At 51.5% G+C, this 16,106-nt stretch overlaps 1 protein-coding gene across 12 annotated transcripts in view; it reads left to right on the top strand.

The window, feature by feature from the left end:
* HYDIN (HYDIN axonemal central pair apparatus protein) overlaps positions 1-16,106 on the top strand; it is a 141,816-nt gene that overhangs the window by 23,615 nt on the left and 102,095 nt on the right. For all 12 annotated transcript variants that reach the window (XR_013221719.1, XM_077288948.1, XM_077288954.1 and 9 more), the window contains 8 exons: positions 1,175-1,374; positions 1,470-1,594; positions 5,084-5,285; positions 13,547-13,730; positions 14,614-14,713; positions 14,812-14,930; positions 15,340-15,563; positions 15,704-15,771. Coding sequence is in view for 11 of the 12 variants with exons in the window: in XM_077288948.1 (XP_077145063.1) it covers positions 1,175-1,374; positions 1,470-1,594; positions 5,084-5,285; positions 13,547-13,730; positions 14,614-14,713; positions 14,812-14,930; positions 15,340-15,563; positions 15,704-15,771 (1,222 nt within the window). In the remaining variant the exon portion in view is untranslated. The remainder of the gene's footprint in view (positions 1-1,174; positions 1,375-1,469; positions 1,595-5,083; positions 5,286-13,546; positions 13,731-14,613; positions 14,714-14,811; positions 14,931-15,339; positions 15,564-15,703; positions 15,772-16,106) is intronic.

Genomic DNA, 16,106 nt, shown 5'->3' with positions numbered 1-16,106 from the left:
GTGAGGTGAAAATGAGATGAGTAAATTGAAAATGAGAGGAGTGAGATGAAAAAGAGCAGTAAGGTGAAAAAGGAGTGAGGTGAAAATGAGAGGAGTGAGGTGGGGAAGAGAGGAGTGAGGTGGGGAAGAGAGGAGTGAGGTGGGGAAGAGAGGAGTGAGGTGGGGAAGAGAGGAGTGAGGTGGGGAAGAGAGGAGTGAGGTGGGGAAGAGAGGAGTGAGGTGAAAAAGAGGAGTGAGATGAAAAAGAGCAGTAAGGTGAAAAAGGAGTGAGGTGAAAATTATAGGAGTGAAGTGAAAATGAGAGGAGTGAGGTGGAGAAGAGAGGAGTGAGGTGGGGAAGAGAGGAGTGAGGTGGGGAAGAGAGGATTGAGGTGGGGAAGAGAGGATTGAGGTGGGGAAGAGAGGAGTGAGGTGAGAAAGAGGAGTGAGGTGAGAAAGAGGAGTGAGGTGAGAAAGAGGAGTGAGGTGAGAAAGAGGAGTGAGGTGAGAAAGAGAGGAGTGAGGGGAAGAGAGTGAGGTGAAAATCAGTGGAGTGAGGTGAAAATCAGTGGAGTGAGGTGAAAATGGAGTGAGGTGAAAATGGAGTGAGGGGAAAATGAGAGGAGTGAGGTGAAAATGGAAGTGCTGTGTATAAAGAAGGAGCGTGAGATGCAGGAGTTTTACAGGCAATGTTATACACCAAGGACAATTGCTTAATAGGCAATGCCATACATCAAGGACAATTGCTTAATAGACAATGCCATACACCAAAGACAACTGCTTAATAGGCAATGTTCATCTTTGCACTAGAAGGAAAAAACAAAAATGTTGTTTATCAAAAGGCTCTTGAATGAGTTGAAAATAAAATACTATCAATACTTGTGTAATCATTTAGTTAATTTGTGTTGTAAATCTGTAGTGTTTAATATATGATGTGAAATGTTTTTATGTGCAATATTATCATTACAATTTGTTATAACTAACCACAGATAGTTACTATACCCGGGCAATGCCGGCTTCTTCAGCTAGTATCTAATAAAACACAACAATATCGACCCAACCAGGCTCTGTGTTGGAAAACGTCTCTATCTCGTGGAGCTGTGGACTCCGCTCTATGTCCATTTGTCCTGTAGTCTTCAGTAAGTGGCCATCTCCTTACAGAGATCTTTGCTCCTCTGCTCTCTTTTTCCGCTAGGATTATGTTCATGAGTTGATTTGCATTACTGAACGAGAGAAGTTTGTGGTCCCCGTGCGAGCAATCGGAGCCCGTGCCATGTTGGATTTTCCAGACCAGATACGTTTCGAGGTCTGTCCGGTCAAGTGCAACACCCAGAAAACGCTCCTGGTGCGAAACATTGGCAATCGGGAGGCTCGATTCCAGCTCCTGACACAGAGGTAGGGAAGTAACACAAAGTGGTCGGACTGTACAGAGTTGCAGGAGCCCTGAGCGTCCATGTGTGTGGATGGAAATGATCGTCTTTCTGTTTCAGGCCTTTCCAGGTGGAGCCAGTGTCTGCAGTGCTGGACACAGGGATCTGTATGCAGGTCACCATGGAGTTCCAGCCTATGGAAGTTGGAGATCACAGACACCACATGGTCATCCATTATGACACAGGTGACTGATTCCAATGTACCTGACATATGTGGGACACGGCAAGGACACATGGTGTGACTCAGGAGATCGGGAGGACATGTGATGTGATATGGGAGATCGGGACCACATGTGAAGTGATATGGGACATACGAAGGACATGTGATATGTTAGATTGGGAGGACATGTGATGTGATATGGGAGATCGGGAGGACACGGGATGTGATATGGGACATACGAAGGACATGTGATGTGATATTTTAGATTGGGAGGACATGTGATGTGATATGTTAGATTGGGAGGACATGTGATATGGGAGATCGGGAGGACATGTGGTGTGATATGGGAGATCGGGAGGACATGTGATGTGATATGGGAGATCGGGAGGACACGGGATGTGATATGGGACATACGAAGGACATGTGATGTGATATTTTAGATTGGGAGGACATGTGATCTGATATGTTAGATTGGGAGGACGTGATGTGATATGTTAGATTGGGAGGACATGTGATGTGATATGTTAGATTGGGAGGACATGTGATGTGATATGTTAGATTGGGAGGACATGTGATATGGGAGATCGGGAGGACATGTGATATGGGAGATCGGGAGGACATGTGATATGGGAGATCGGGAGGACACGGGATATGGGAGATCGGGAGGACACGGGATGTGATATGGGACATACGAAGGACATGTGATGTGATATGTTAGATTGGGAGGACGTGATGTGATATGTTAGATTGGGAGGACATGTGATGTGATATGTTAGATTGGGAGGACATGTGATGTGATATGTTAGATTGGGAGGACATGTGATGTGATATGGGAGATCGGGAGGACACGTGGTGTGATAAGGGAGATCGGGAGGACATGTGATGTGATATGTTAGATTGGGAGGACGTGATGTGATATGTTAGATTGGGAGGACATGTGATGTGATATGTTAGATTGGGAGGACGTGATGTGATATGTTAGGTCGGGAGGACATGTGATGTGATATGTTAGATTGGGAGGACGTGATGTGATATGTTAGATCGGGAGGACATGTGATGTGATATGTTAGATTGGGAGGACGTGATGTGATATGTTAGATCGGGAGGACATGTGATGTGATATGTTAGATTGGGAGGACGTGATGTGATATGTTAGATTGGGAGGACATGTGATGTGATATGTTAGATTGGGAGGACGCGATGTGATATGTTAGATTGGGAGGACATGTGATGTGATATGTTAGATTGGGAGGACGTGATGTGATATGTTAGATTGGTTAGATGTGATATGTTAGATTGGTTAGATGTGATATGTTAGATTGGGAGGACATGTGATGTGATATGTTAGATTGGGAGGACATGTGATGTGATATGTTAGGTCGAGAGGACATGTGATGTGATATGGGAGATCGGGAGGACACGTGGTGTGATATGGGAGATCGGGAGGACATGTGATGTGATATTTTAGATTGGGAGGACGTGATGTGATATGTTAGATTGGGAGGACATGTGATGTGATATTTTAGATTGGGAGGACATGTGATGTGATATGTTAGATTGGGAGGACATGTGATGTGATATGTTAGATTGGGAGGACATGTGATATGGGAGATCGGGAGGACATGTGGTGTGATATGGGAGATCGGGAGGATACGTGATGTGATATGGGAGATCGGGAGGACACGGGATGTGATATGGGAGATCACGGGATGTGATATGGGAGATTGGGAGGACACGGGATGTGATATGGGAGATCGGGAGGACACGGGATGTAATATGGGAGATCGGGAGGACACGGGATGTGATATTGGAGATCGGGAGGACACGGGATGTGATATTGGAGATCGGGAGGACACGGGATGTGATATGGGAGATTGGGAGGACACGGGATGTGATATGGGAGATCAGGAGGTCATGTGATCATGTGATGGACACATGATAAGAGATACTAAGGACATATGTGATATGGGAGACTGGGAGGACACGTGATGGGAGATTAGAAGGACACGTGGTGTAAGACTAGAGATCGGGAGGACACGTGATATGGGAGACTGGGAGGACACATGTCGTGGTGTAAGACAATAAGCCAGGATGGTCTCACATTGTAGATTCTGATGGAATTGGTGACCTGTCTTGTTCTCCGTTTGACAACGACCTTTATCAGTGATCACATCAAGCTGTCGACTTGTTGGATAAGTGGAGAGTATCTGGTGACTGCGGCTGTGCCAAAGCTGAAAGTGAATGACACCCAGACTAGTGTAGTGTGCACGCACACATAGCCTGCCACATGTAGACCACTACACAGATCACCACACGTAGACCGGCACTCGTAAACCACTAGACACAGACCACCACACATAGAAGATCGCCTCATATAGACCGTCTCACATAGAGCAACAGACCACCATATGTAGATTGCCATGTGCAGGCCGCCAGATATAGCCACCACATATAGAAGACTACCACATGTAGACCAGCAGAAACAGACCACTACACGTAGACCGGCAGACACAGACCACCACATGTAGACGACCAGACACAGATCGCCACACGTAGACCACGACACACCGCCACACATTGATCACCAGACACACCCCGGCACATGTAGACCGACGGACGTAGACCACCAGACACAGACCGCCTTGCGTAGACTGCCACGTGTAGACTGCCAGACACAGACCATCACATAGAAGACCGCCATACGTTGCCCAGCAGACACAGACCGCCACATGCAGACTGCCATGCGTAGACCGCCACGCGTAGAAGACTGCCAGACACAGAACACCACACGTAGAAGACCGCCAGACACAGATCACCACACGTAGAAGGCCGCCAGACACAGACCGCCACGCGTAGAAGACCGCCACGCGTAGAAGACCGCCACGCGTAGAAGACCGCCACGTGTAGAAGACCGCCAGACACAGATCGCCACACATAGAAGGCCGCCTGACACAGACCACCATGCGTAGAAGACCGCCAGACACAGACCGCCACGCGTAGAAGACCGCCAGATACAGACAACCACGCGTAGAAGACCGCCAGACACGGACCGACACGCGTAGAAGACCGCCAGACACGGACCACCACACGTAGATGGCTGCCAGACACAGACCGCCACGCGTAGAAGACCGCCAGACACAGACCGCCACGCGTAGAAGACCGCCAGACACAGACTGCCACACGTAGAAGGCCCCCAGACACAGACCGCCACGCGCAGAAGACCGCCAGACACAGACCACCACACGTAGAAGGCCCCCAGACATAGACCGCCACACGTAGAAGACCACCAGACACAGATCACCACACATAAAAGGCCGCCAGACACAGTCCGCCACACGTAGGCCACCCGACACAGACCGCCACGCGTAGAAGACCGCCAGACACAGACCGCCACACGTAGAAGTCCACCACGCAAAGACCAGCAGGCACAGACAGCCACGTGCAGACCAGCAGGCACAGACCTCCACTCGTAGACACCTGTCGCCCCTTACTGGGCTTCGTTGTTCTCCCCCAGGTGAGGATCTGCATGTTGCCCTGTACGGAGCCGCTGCCGACATGAACATGCGACTAGACAAAAATTCACTAACCATTGAGAAGACCTTCCTGTCCTTGGCCAACCAGAGGACAGTCACCATCTGCAACCGCAGCGACGTCGTTGCGCACTTCCAGTGGAAAGAATTTGCTTCTCAGGAGGAAGAGGAGCGACAGAAGCAGAGGTAACGCTGCTCCAGCAGTATGGTTGCCGGCCAGTGCACACGTATACATGCGAGTACCGCTATCAGTAGGGTCACAATGCAGGTGCCGTCATCCTCCCCTTGGTCATCAGTAAAGACAGCGGTGTACACACTGCCGCCAGTTTTCCAGCTCTGGGGTGAGGAGATGCTGGAGCATGCAGTATTGTGTGTGCATAACGTGTCACACGTATTCACCCTTCGTGTGGCAGGGGTTAATCTCTGTGTGGGCTGTGATGCGGTCAGTGGCTTTGTCAATTTGCAGAACTACAAGTCCGCTTGTATTATATAAGATGACAACAAACCACCGAATACATGAACATCAAAGAAGTAAGGCGATGGCTGTGCGTCCTGCGAGCCTGTCCCCAGTAATGAGAAGTGGCAATCCTGCACTAATTGCTCCTGTGCCGATTAATATTTAACATCTGGATGTGGCGCACCTGCCAGAGCCGCGCTGCTGTCTGCGAAGTGCTGCCTCATTACTGGGGCATGTAATAAGCCCTACCAAGTACGCTACAACCTGCAAGGGTTACATCTGGGCCAACACTTGCCCCTCAGGGCCACAGCGGAGCGATGTCTCCATTTTCCTCAGTTTTTAATGACATTAACTAAAGATGAGCGATCTTGTGCTGAAGAAAGTACTTACCCCAACAGCAACGTCAGCTGCGTTGTCTTTGTCACACAGCCAAGACCCCCGGCGATTTCACACAGCCAGGAACGCGTCGTCATCACACAGCCAGAACCCCAGCATCCTACTGCAGCCAGGACCGCGTTGTCACACATAAAAGACTTCGGCATCTTCCTGCAGCCAGGACGGCAGCATCACACAGCCAGGACGGCGTCGTCACACAGCCAGGACCTCAGCGTCCTCTTGCAGCCAGGACCACGTCGTCACACATGAAGGACCCTGGCATCTTTCTGCAGCCAGGACCACAGCGTCGTCACACAACCAAGACCTTGTCGTCGTCACAGAGCCAGTACCACGGCGTCCTTCTGCAGTCAGGATCGCGTAGTCGTCACACAACCAGGACCTTGTCGTCATCACAGAGCCAGGACCCCGGCGTCCTCCTGCAGCCAGGACCCTGGCATCCTCCTGCAGCTAGGACCGTGGCGTTGTCACACAGCCAGGACCGCAGCATTGTCCTTGCAGCCATGACCACGGCATCCTGCAGCCAGAACCGCCTCGTTGCCACATGACAGACACTAAAGTCCTCCTGCAGTCAGGACTGTGTCGTCGTCACACAGCCAGGACCCTGGCGTCCTCCTGCAGCCAGGACCATGTTGTGTTGTTGTCACACAGCCAGGACCCCGGTGTACTCCTGCAGCCAGGACCTCGTTGTCATCACACAGCCAGGACCCCAGCGTCCTCCTGATACCGGAGCTCTGTATATACTGCGCTGTCTGGATCCCCTGATACCGGAGTCTGTATATACTGTGCTGTCTGGATCCCCTGATACCGGAGCTCTGTATATACTTGCTGTCTGGATCCCCTGATACCGGAGCTCTTGTTTCTCTGTCGCCCATGACGGCACCACGGAGAGAGGGGATCCGCCCACCAAGGACAGGAAACCTACAGATAAAAAGGCGGTACCACTCTCCCGCATCAGCTGGTTTCCTGTCCTTGATGGGAGACCTACAGACTTACCAGAAGAAGATCGTTGTGGGATTCTGGGGCCAATTAGTCCGACTCAGGCAGCGGGGGTCCCCCTGCCTCGGCTGGTGTGGTGACCCGAGGCGCCACCGCTGGGGCTAGTGGGCCTCTAGGGTGTGCGGGGGAGGTGACATGGAGTTCGCGATCACCTCCTCAGGTAAGATGCAGCAGCGGCAACATCCAGGTGGGTCCCTCTGTGGTTGCGGGAGAAGCAGCGAGGCTCTCCCTCTGTAAAGCGTCAGCCTGCACACTGCATAGCGGCCGGCGTGCAGGAACCCGCACATTAAGGAGGCTACAAAGAGACCGGGAGCTCCGGTGGGGCAGCGCCTCTTGGGCCACCCGCGCGTGCGCGGGATTTTGGAAAGCACGCGATAGCAACCCACTGCGCAGGCGCCGGCGGACAGCGCTTCTGCGCAGGCGCCGCTCCTGCGCAGGCGTCGGGGGTGTATGGGTGGCACTGGTGTAACTCGCACAGCTGCCCATCAGCCATTGCAGGCACTTCGGCGCAGGCGCCGAAGGGGTGCTTTTGCGCAGGCGCCAAGAAAGTAACTCCTGCGCAGGAGCACATTTGAATCAAGCGGCGGGAATCACCGCCGCATAAAAAGGGGCTGCTCCAGCTATCCGTGGGAAAGGAACCGCAGCACAAGCCGCGGTACAAACCTCAGTACGAGCGCAGCACCTGTTGCAGCACCAGTCGCAGCAGCACAAGACGCAGCGCCAGCTGTAGCACTAGCCAGCCGCAGTACGAGGACAGCAGCCTACGTAAGGCCGCAGCCTACAGTCACAGCCATGAGCGACCTGGCATCACCCTTACCAGAGTCACCACCACCACCATCATCGCCGCGGCAGCAGCAAAAACGGCGACAACAAAAAGGACACCAGGATACCACCGGTAAAGAACGCCAGAGGTCCCAGCATAGCAAGGAGTCCAGTACGGCGTCAGGGAAAAAGACAGATGCAGAGCATCCCCAACCGGTATTTATTGGTCCAGGGAAAGAAAAGCTTAGGGAAAACAAAGCGCAGGATTTGTGCCCTGTGTAGAGAAGATCTTCCAATTACCTGGGAGAAGAGACTCTGTAATATATGTGTACAGCAAACATTATCCGAGGGGCTTCCCAGGTTTGCAGCCGATCTTAAAACCCTGATTAAAAATCAGGTAGAAGACACCTTTAGATCTCTTAAGAGTGGGAAAAAACGGAGGAAGACTAGACACAGGTCCCCGTCTCCAGTGTCTAATACAGACAGTGATGATGCAGACTCAGATTCGTCTGATTCCTCCTCTTCTTCATCATCGTCTTCTTCCTCTGGGGGTCACAGCTGTTTCCCCTTAGAAGACACCGATGGCCTCATAAAAGCAGTCAGGAGTACTATGGGATTAGTAGACTCTCACCCCAAAAGGTCGGTTCAGGACATTATGTTAGGGGGTCTGTAGCAAAAGAAGAAGAGGGCTTATCTGCTTAATGAGACAATTTCCGCGCTAATCAAAAAAGAGTGGTGTTAATAACGCCTTCCTTATGGGTTTTTTCCAAAGAGAAAGTACGCTTTTGAGGATGAATCCTGCTCCTTTTGGGAAAAAGCCCCCAAACTAGATGTAGCCATATCTAAGGCATCTAAGAAATTCACCTTCCCTTTTGAGGACATGGGGGTCTTGAAGGACCCTATGGACAAAAAGGCGGATGCCTTTCTCAAAAGTTCCTGGGAAGCAGCTGGGGGAGGCCTAAAACCAGCAGTAGCCGCCCCATGCACATCCCGTTCGCTAATGATTTGGTTAGACCAACTGGAGAGCCAGCTAAAAGGAAAAACATCCCGTGACTCTATACTGAGCACCTTGCCTGTATTAAGGGGGGCGGCCGTATTTTTAGCAGATTCTTCTGCTGATTCTATTAGATTAACTGCTAGATCAGCAGTCTTCTCTAACGCGACTAGGCGCGCCCTTTGGCTTAAGTGCTGGCCGGGGGATTTACAGACAAAATCTAAGTTATGTACCATTCCTTGTGAAGGGGAGTTTTTGTTTGGTCCCACCCTGGATGACATCCTGGAGAAGGCGGGAGATAAAAAGAAATCTTTTCCCTCCCTGGGCTTCCCCGCTTATAGACGGCCCTTTCGGAGCAAGAGGTTTTTCCATAAAAAGCAAGGGAGAAACCAGGGAAAATGGGAGGATAAGAAAAACAGAAATAAAGGATACTTGTTTAACAAAAACCCCAGCGACAACAAGAAACCTTCCCAGGTGGGGGGGAGATTGTCACTCTTTCTCCCGGCCTGGGAAAAGATTACCTGCAGCCAATGGATCCTGGGCATAATAAAATCAGGGCTGAAACTAACATTTCTAAAAAACCCTCGCCCCTCCTTTTCAATAACATCTCCAAGGTCTTCAGTGGAAGAGCAATTGGCATTGGAAAACGAGGTCATGGGACTAGTGGACAAGGGAGTTCTTCTGGAAGTTCCCCCACAAGAAAGAGGGCAAGGTTACTATTCCCCTCTGTTTCTGAGGAAAAAAACGGATTGGTCATACAGGACTATCATAAACTTGAAAAGCCTAAACAAATACCTAGAGGTTCGACCGTTCAAGATGGAAACAATAAAGTCATCTATAAAAATGCTGTTTCCTCTGTGTTTTATGGTAGTCCTGGACCTGAAGGACGCCTACTATCACGTCCCTATCCACATAGATCACCAGAGGTTTCTCAGGATAGCAGTTTATATCAAGGGGATATTATGCCACTTTCAATTTTCAGCCCTACCTTTCGGACTAGCAATAGCCCCAAGAATATTCACAAAGCTAATTGCAGAGGTGATGGCTTATCTCAGAGAACAAGACACCTTGATTGTACCATACCTGGACGACTTTTTGGTGATAGGCTCCTCTCCCCAACACTGCAGCAATCAGCTGGAAACAGTAACAAGTTCACTAGAGGAACTGGGCTGGATAATAAACTTAAAAAAGTCCAGATTGGTGCCCTCCCAGGTCCAGGAATACCTGGGTCTCACTCTAGACTCTATAAAAGAAGAATGCCGGCTTCCGGGGGAAAAAATACAGAGAATAATAAGGCTAGTGTCCAAAATACAAGCTCTCCCATCTATAACTCTACTTCAGGCTATGTCCCTCTTGGGATCCATGACTTCATGCATACCTGCGGTCCAATGGGCTCAGCTCCATTCGAGAGACCTCCAGTGGCAAATTTTGTCAGAGGAGATCTCTTTGGGAGGGCGTTTAGAAGGGCGGTTGAGATTATCTCCAAACACAACTTGGTCACTAATTTGGTGGGCATCGCAAAAGAATCTTTCCCGGGGGGTCCCGTGGGTAATCCCAGTCTCAAAAATAATGACAACAGATGCAAGCCCCAGTGGGTGGGGGGCTCATTTGGGCGACCTAGTAGCTCAAGGCACCTGGTCGACATCTCTGGGAAAAGAATCTTCCAATATGAAAGAGCTCCTAGCGGTCAAGTTCTCCCTGCAGGAATTTTTTGGGGCCCTTCACTCTCACCACATCAGAGTCATGTCAGACAACAGGGTGGTAGTAGCATACCTGAATCACCAAGGGGGTACTCGCTCCAAAAATCTGATGGAAGTAACCAAGGAAATCTTTCAAATAGCCGAGGACAACTTTCTATCCCTGACAAGTCTGCATATAAGGGGAGTGGACAATTACAAAGCGGACTTTCTGAGCCGCTCCAGTCTAAAACAAGGAGAATGGGAGCTAAATCAGTCAGTATTAACCCAGATCCCGGAAAAATGGGGGGTTCCCGACATAGACCTCTTTGCCAACAACACAAACAAAAAAGTAACCTCTTTCTGCTCCATGGCTCCTCGGGGGAACCCAGTAGCTCTGGATGCATTCCTGATCCCATGGCTACATGAGCTGGCTTATGCATTTCCCCCATTTGCTCTGATTCCGGCAGTGCTGAGGAAGATTCGGGAGGACGGGGCTCACGTGATCTTAATAGCCCCGTTCTGGCCGAAGAGACCTTGGTTCTCTTGGATGAGGAGAATGTCAATATCCGACCCGTGGGTACTCCCAGACCTTCCAGACTTACTCTCCCAAGGCCCGGTCAACCATCCACAAGTTACAAGCTTACAATTGACAGCCTGGCATTTGAGAGGAAGCTACTAGAAGATAGAGGGTTTTCGCCAGGGCTGGTATCCACTCTTTTACAAAGTAGGAAACCGGTTACAACAAAACAATATGGGAAGATATGGAAAAAATTCCTTTCGTCATCGGGCACTAAAATAGGGGAAGAGGTCCCTCTTAAATCCATATTAGAATTTTTACAAAACGGGTTGGAGATCGGTTTAGCCACGAGTACACTGAAAGTCCATGTGGCAGCATTGGGAGCCCTGTTTAATTATGATTTGGCAGGTAATCGGTGGGTTTCCAGGTTCATCAGGGCAGCAGGTAGATCGAGGCCACTTCCAATAAAAACTGCCCCTCAATGGGATTTAAATTTGGTCCTTAAAGCCCTGACTAAACCACCCTTTGAACCCTTGGAGGATGTCCCGTTAAAACTCCTATCACTCAAAATATTCCTGCTAGTCGCCCTCACATCTGCTCATAGAATTAGCGACATACAGGCACTATCTGCTAACCCTCCATACACACAGTTTTTAGAGGATAGAGTTATTCTCAAAATAGACCCAGCATACCTCCCGAAAGTGGCATCCCGGTTCCACAGAACTCAAGAGATACCGTATTTTTCGGACTATAAGACGCACCGTATTATAAGACGCACCCCAAATTTGGGGTGAAAAATGCAGAAAAAAAGATTTTTTATAAGATGGGGGTCCGTCTTATTGTCCAAATTTAAGATCTCTTACCTGAGGGCAGGCAGTGGCAGAGCAGGGTCACAGGAGGCATGGTGGTGGCAGAGGTGAGGTGATGCTGAGGTGCGGTGGGCGGAACGGCGTGCACCTGAGCAGGGTCCCATCCTGCTTAGATGGGCGACGCCATGGCCTGGTGTCCATGGGGAGGTTGCTGTGGCGGTGGCAGACGTGCGGTCACTTCCTCAGGTGGCAGCGGCCAGGGTCCCTTCCACATTTGAGGTGACGCCACAGCAGTAGTGAAGGAGAGCAGCAGAGCTGGGTGGTTTTCCTGGTGGCGGCGGGCTTACCGGCATTGTGGCCGCGACAGAGGTGCGGGCATGATGTGGCACGGTGAGCTGTATGGCGTGAGCAGGTCCCATCCATATTTGAGGTGAATCCGCGGCCCGGTATTGATGGAGAGCAGCAGCGCTGGTGAGTTACGGTATTTTCCGGTGGCGGCGGCCATCTTGCTGAGGCCGCGCGTGCGCAGATTCACTACTCTGCGTCCCAGGGCTTCAGGAAAATGGCCGCCGCGATCTCCATCTGCGCACGCGCGGCCTCCCGTGGCCATTTTCCTGAAGCCCTGGGGCGCAGAGTAGTGAATCTGCGCACGCGCGGCCTCAGCAAGATGGCCGCCGCCACCGGAAAATACCGTAACTCACCAGCGCTGCTGCTCTCCATCAATACCGGGCCGCGGATTCACCTCAAATATGGATGGGACCTGCTCACGCCATACAGCTCACCGTGTCACATCATCCCCGCACCTCTGTCGCCGCCACAATGCCGGTAAGCCTGCGTTCCGAATATAAGACGCACCCCCCATTTTCCTCACAATTTTTTTGGGGAAAAAGTGCGTCTTATATTCCGAAAAATACGGTATCTCTCCCCTCCTTTTGTCCTAACCCTAAAAATAAGGAGGAGGAATCGTTACATACACTAGATGTCAGGAGATGCCTCATGCAGTACATAGAAGCCACCAGAGAGAGTAGGGAGGATGCCTCTCTTTTTGTGTGCTTTCAGGGTCCCCAAAAGGGGAAAAAAGCCTCCAAAGCCTCTCTGGCGAGATGGATCACGGACGCTATCAGCCTGTCACACTCATCAAGTGGAATGTCCGTTCCAGGGGAGGTCAAGGCACACTCAACGAGGGCAGTGGCAGCTTCTTGGGCGGAGAAGGCCGGAGCTTCAATTGACCAGATATGTAGAGCTGCTACTTGGTCATCACCTTCCACATTCTATAGGCACTATAGATTGGACCTTATCTCCTCTTCGGACCTTACCTTCGGTAAAAGGGTTCTGGAAGCAGTGGTCCCTCCCTGAATGTACAATCTATGAAATCTCTCCGTGGTGCCGTCATGGGCGACAGAGAAAAATATAGTTCTTACCGATAACTGTATTTCTCTGAGCCCATGACGGCACCTGTACATTCCCTCCCTTCACTTTTGGGTGTGCACGCTAATATAGTGCAGTAGGTTATTTTATGATAGGTCACGCGGTATCTCAATTAAGTAAAGCTAAGTAATATTGAAACTAATAAGCTGTTCCATAGTCTCCCATCGTTCTCTAGTAAACAACTGATGCGGGAGAGTGGTACCGCCTTTTTATCTGTAGGTTTCCTGTCCTTGGTGGGCGGATCCCCTCTCTCCGTGGTGCCGTCATGGGCTCAGAGAAATACCGTTATCGGTAAGAACTATATTTTTCGCTGTGATTCTCTTTCTTATTATTGTTTTTTATTATTATTCTCTTTCTTACTTGTCAGAAATCCTCATGATGCTGCTATTGTTGGGTCCTTATTTTCCAGGCTGTGCTCTGATCTGCTCGCTGAGGAGGAGCAGGAGACGGACCGCTTCTTGGAGCAATGCGGGGCAGATCCGGCTCTCCGGGAGCGCCTCTCGCTCCTCAGCCGCACCTTTCACAACCGCCGTGGAGCAGCCGATGTTGGCGCCATGTTGTTTTCCGATTCAGTGTTTCAGCTGGAGCCCGTGGTGAGTGCGGCCGTATCTGGTGGTGGGTCAGGCCCTCATTACTTTGTGCACGCTGCAGCACCCCGTGTGATGAGTCCTGGACCCTCATCTTACTCCCTTGAGCAAATGACAGCCCCTTCATCTCTGGCTTCGTATATTGATTGTCTAATGGACCTATTGTCCCATTCTCAGATAATCCTAACATCTCTGCTGGCTGTCAGTGAACTGAAGCATCGGTTTATCTCCAGCAGTGGTACCCTATGCCTCATCTTCTCACACAGCTGGCAGTGGTCACCTGTGTTTTCAGAGTGTCCAGTCACTGATGGCAAGCAGAGATCTGTAATGCTGGGCGGTGACTCGCCTGGTGGGGGGTGACTCGCCTGGTGGTGGTGGGGTGACTCGCCTGGTGGTGGTGGGGTGACTCGCCTGGTGGTGGTGGGGTGACTCGCCTGGTGGTGGGGGGTGACTCGCCTGGTGGGCAGTGACTCACCTGGTGGGGGGTGACTCGCCTGGTGGGGGGTGACTCGCCTGGTGGTGGTGGGGTGACTCGCCCGGTGGTGGGGGGGTGACTCGCCTGGTGGGGGGGGGGGGTGACTTGCCTGGTGGTGGGGGAGGTGACTCGCCTGGTGGTGGTGGGGGGGTGACTCGCCTGGTGGTGGGGGGGCGACTCGCCTGGTGGGCAGTGACTCATCTGGTGGGGGGTGACTCGCCTGGTGGGGGGTGACTCGCCTGCTGGTGGGGGGGTGACTCGCCTGGTGGGCAGTGACTCACCTGGTGGGGGGTGACTCGCCTGGCGGTGGGGGGGAGGGTGACTCGCCTGGTGGTGGGTGGGTGACTCGCCTGGTGGGCAGTGACTCGCCTGTGGGGTCTTGTTGTGAGCTGAGCTTTGTGTTTCTGACTTCAGGAGGGGGACGTCTGGCCTAACTCCTCGGTGCAGGTGACGGTGGTCTTCAGGCCTCAGGCTGCCAGGATATACCAGCGGACGGTGTACTGTGACATCACAGGTATCCTGTATCCCCCCCGGCGGCTCTGCCGCGCTGCTGACAGCCGTGTGCGGTGACACCAATGGTCACAGGCAGTTCATTCCATGTCTTTACCGCAGGTCGCGAATCCAGACTGCCCTTGCGACTACGAGGTGAGGGCCTGGGGCCCAAACTTTGCTTCAACTTTGATGAGTTGGACATTGGAAAGGTGTTTGTGGGGTCCACGCACAACTACGAGGTCAGTGCTCTCCCCTATAGTCCAGACTGCAGCTTTTCAGACTTCTGGAGCAGCCAGCGATCTCCAGGAATTAATAAGTGCTGCGGCCTTCACACGCTAATGCCATTTTCTTAACCCCTGGGGATATGTTTAGATGGCGGCACGAGAGCTCCTGTCCTTGTCCATTATGTGATCCCTGGCACTGGACGGGTCATGCAGAGTGGTCTCCTAGTGCATCATCTCGGCTGCTCTGGGGTCTCTCCTCCATCACTGGGGCTGCCGGTTCTCTTATTGTAGCCACTTGGCTTTTTCCCAGCCCTTTCTGTGTGTGATCTGTCACCCATCCATTTATGGCTGAAATATGTCCATGATCGCCCACCATGAGCCCCAGTAATGGATGTGGGCTCTTTCTTCTCTTTCCTCTTAAAAGGTCATCCTGAGAAATGAAGGTGCTATCGATGGCCTCTTCAGCCTGGCACCCCACACCTCAGCCCTGGCATCCTGCTTCACCTTCACTCCCGGTGAGGGTATCATTCTGCCTGACGGACACCAGGCCGTGCAGGTGGCCCTGTGCTGCCACGTGCTGGGGGACTTCTCAGAGGATTTCCACTTCATTGTGGATGGCTCTCCTGATGACGTGACGCTAACAATCAGGTATATTACATGGCATCAGGGTCCCCGGTAGGTGATGTGGTCAGATCGGGGCCCAGAGGATTAGAATGCAATCGTCCACCTGTCTTTGTTTGTGGACGATGTGTTGTGTGTACTGCTGATATCTGTGTGCTGATCTGCAGGGGCTGCATCATTGGACCCACCTTCCACTTCAGCGTGCCAGCCTTACACTTTGGGGATATGTCTTTTGGTGAGTGTCGTCTGCATATCTATTTGCCTTCCTATAAGAAAAAGCCTAGTCTGCCAGTGCCATGTCCACACTGTTAACGCCCAGATATGTACTGAACGTCCCCTCCGGACCCCCCTCCTGTAAAACTACAGAGCCGGCTGTGCACTGTGTATTACAGCATGTCCTCCATCTGCCTGTATGTTACACCGAGTACTCCGTCTACCTGTATATAACACCATATCCTCCGTCTCCCTGTATGTAACACCGAGTACTCCGTCTACCTGTATATAACACCATGTCCTCCGTCTGCCTGTATGTTACACCGAGTACTCCCGTCTACCTGTATATAACACCAT

This window comes from Ranitomeya variabilis, chromosome 2, assembly GCF_051348905.1.
Source record: "Ranitomeya variabilis isolate aRanVar5 chromosome 2, aRanVar5.hap1, whole genome shotgun sequence".
Taxonomy (NCBI): domain Eukaryota; kingdom Metazoa; phylum Chordata; class Amphibia; order Anura; family Dendrobatidae; genus Ranitomeya; species Ranitomeya variabilis.
Note: the sequence above shows the minus strand (reverse complement) of the source record. Positions and strands in the feature narration are given on the sequence as shown.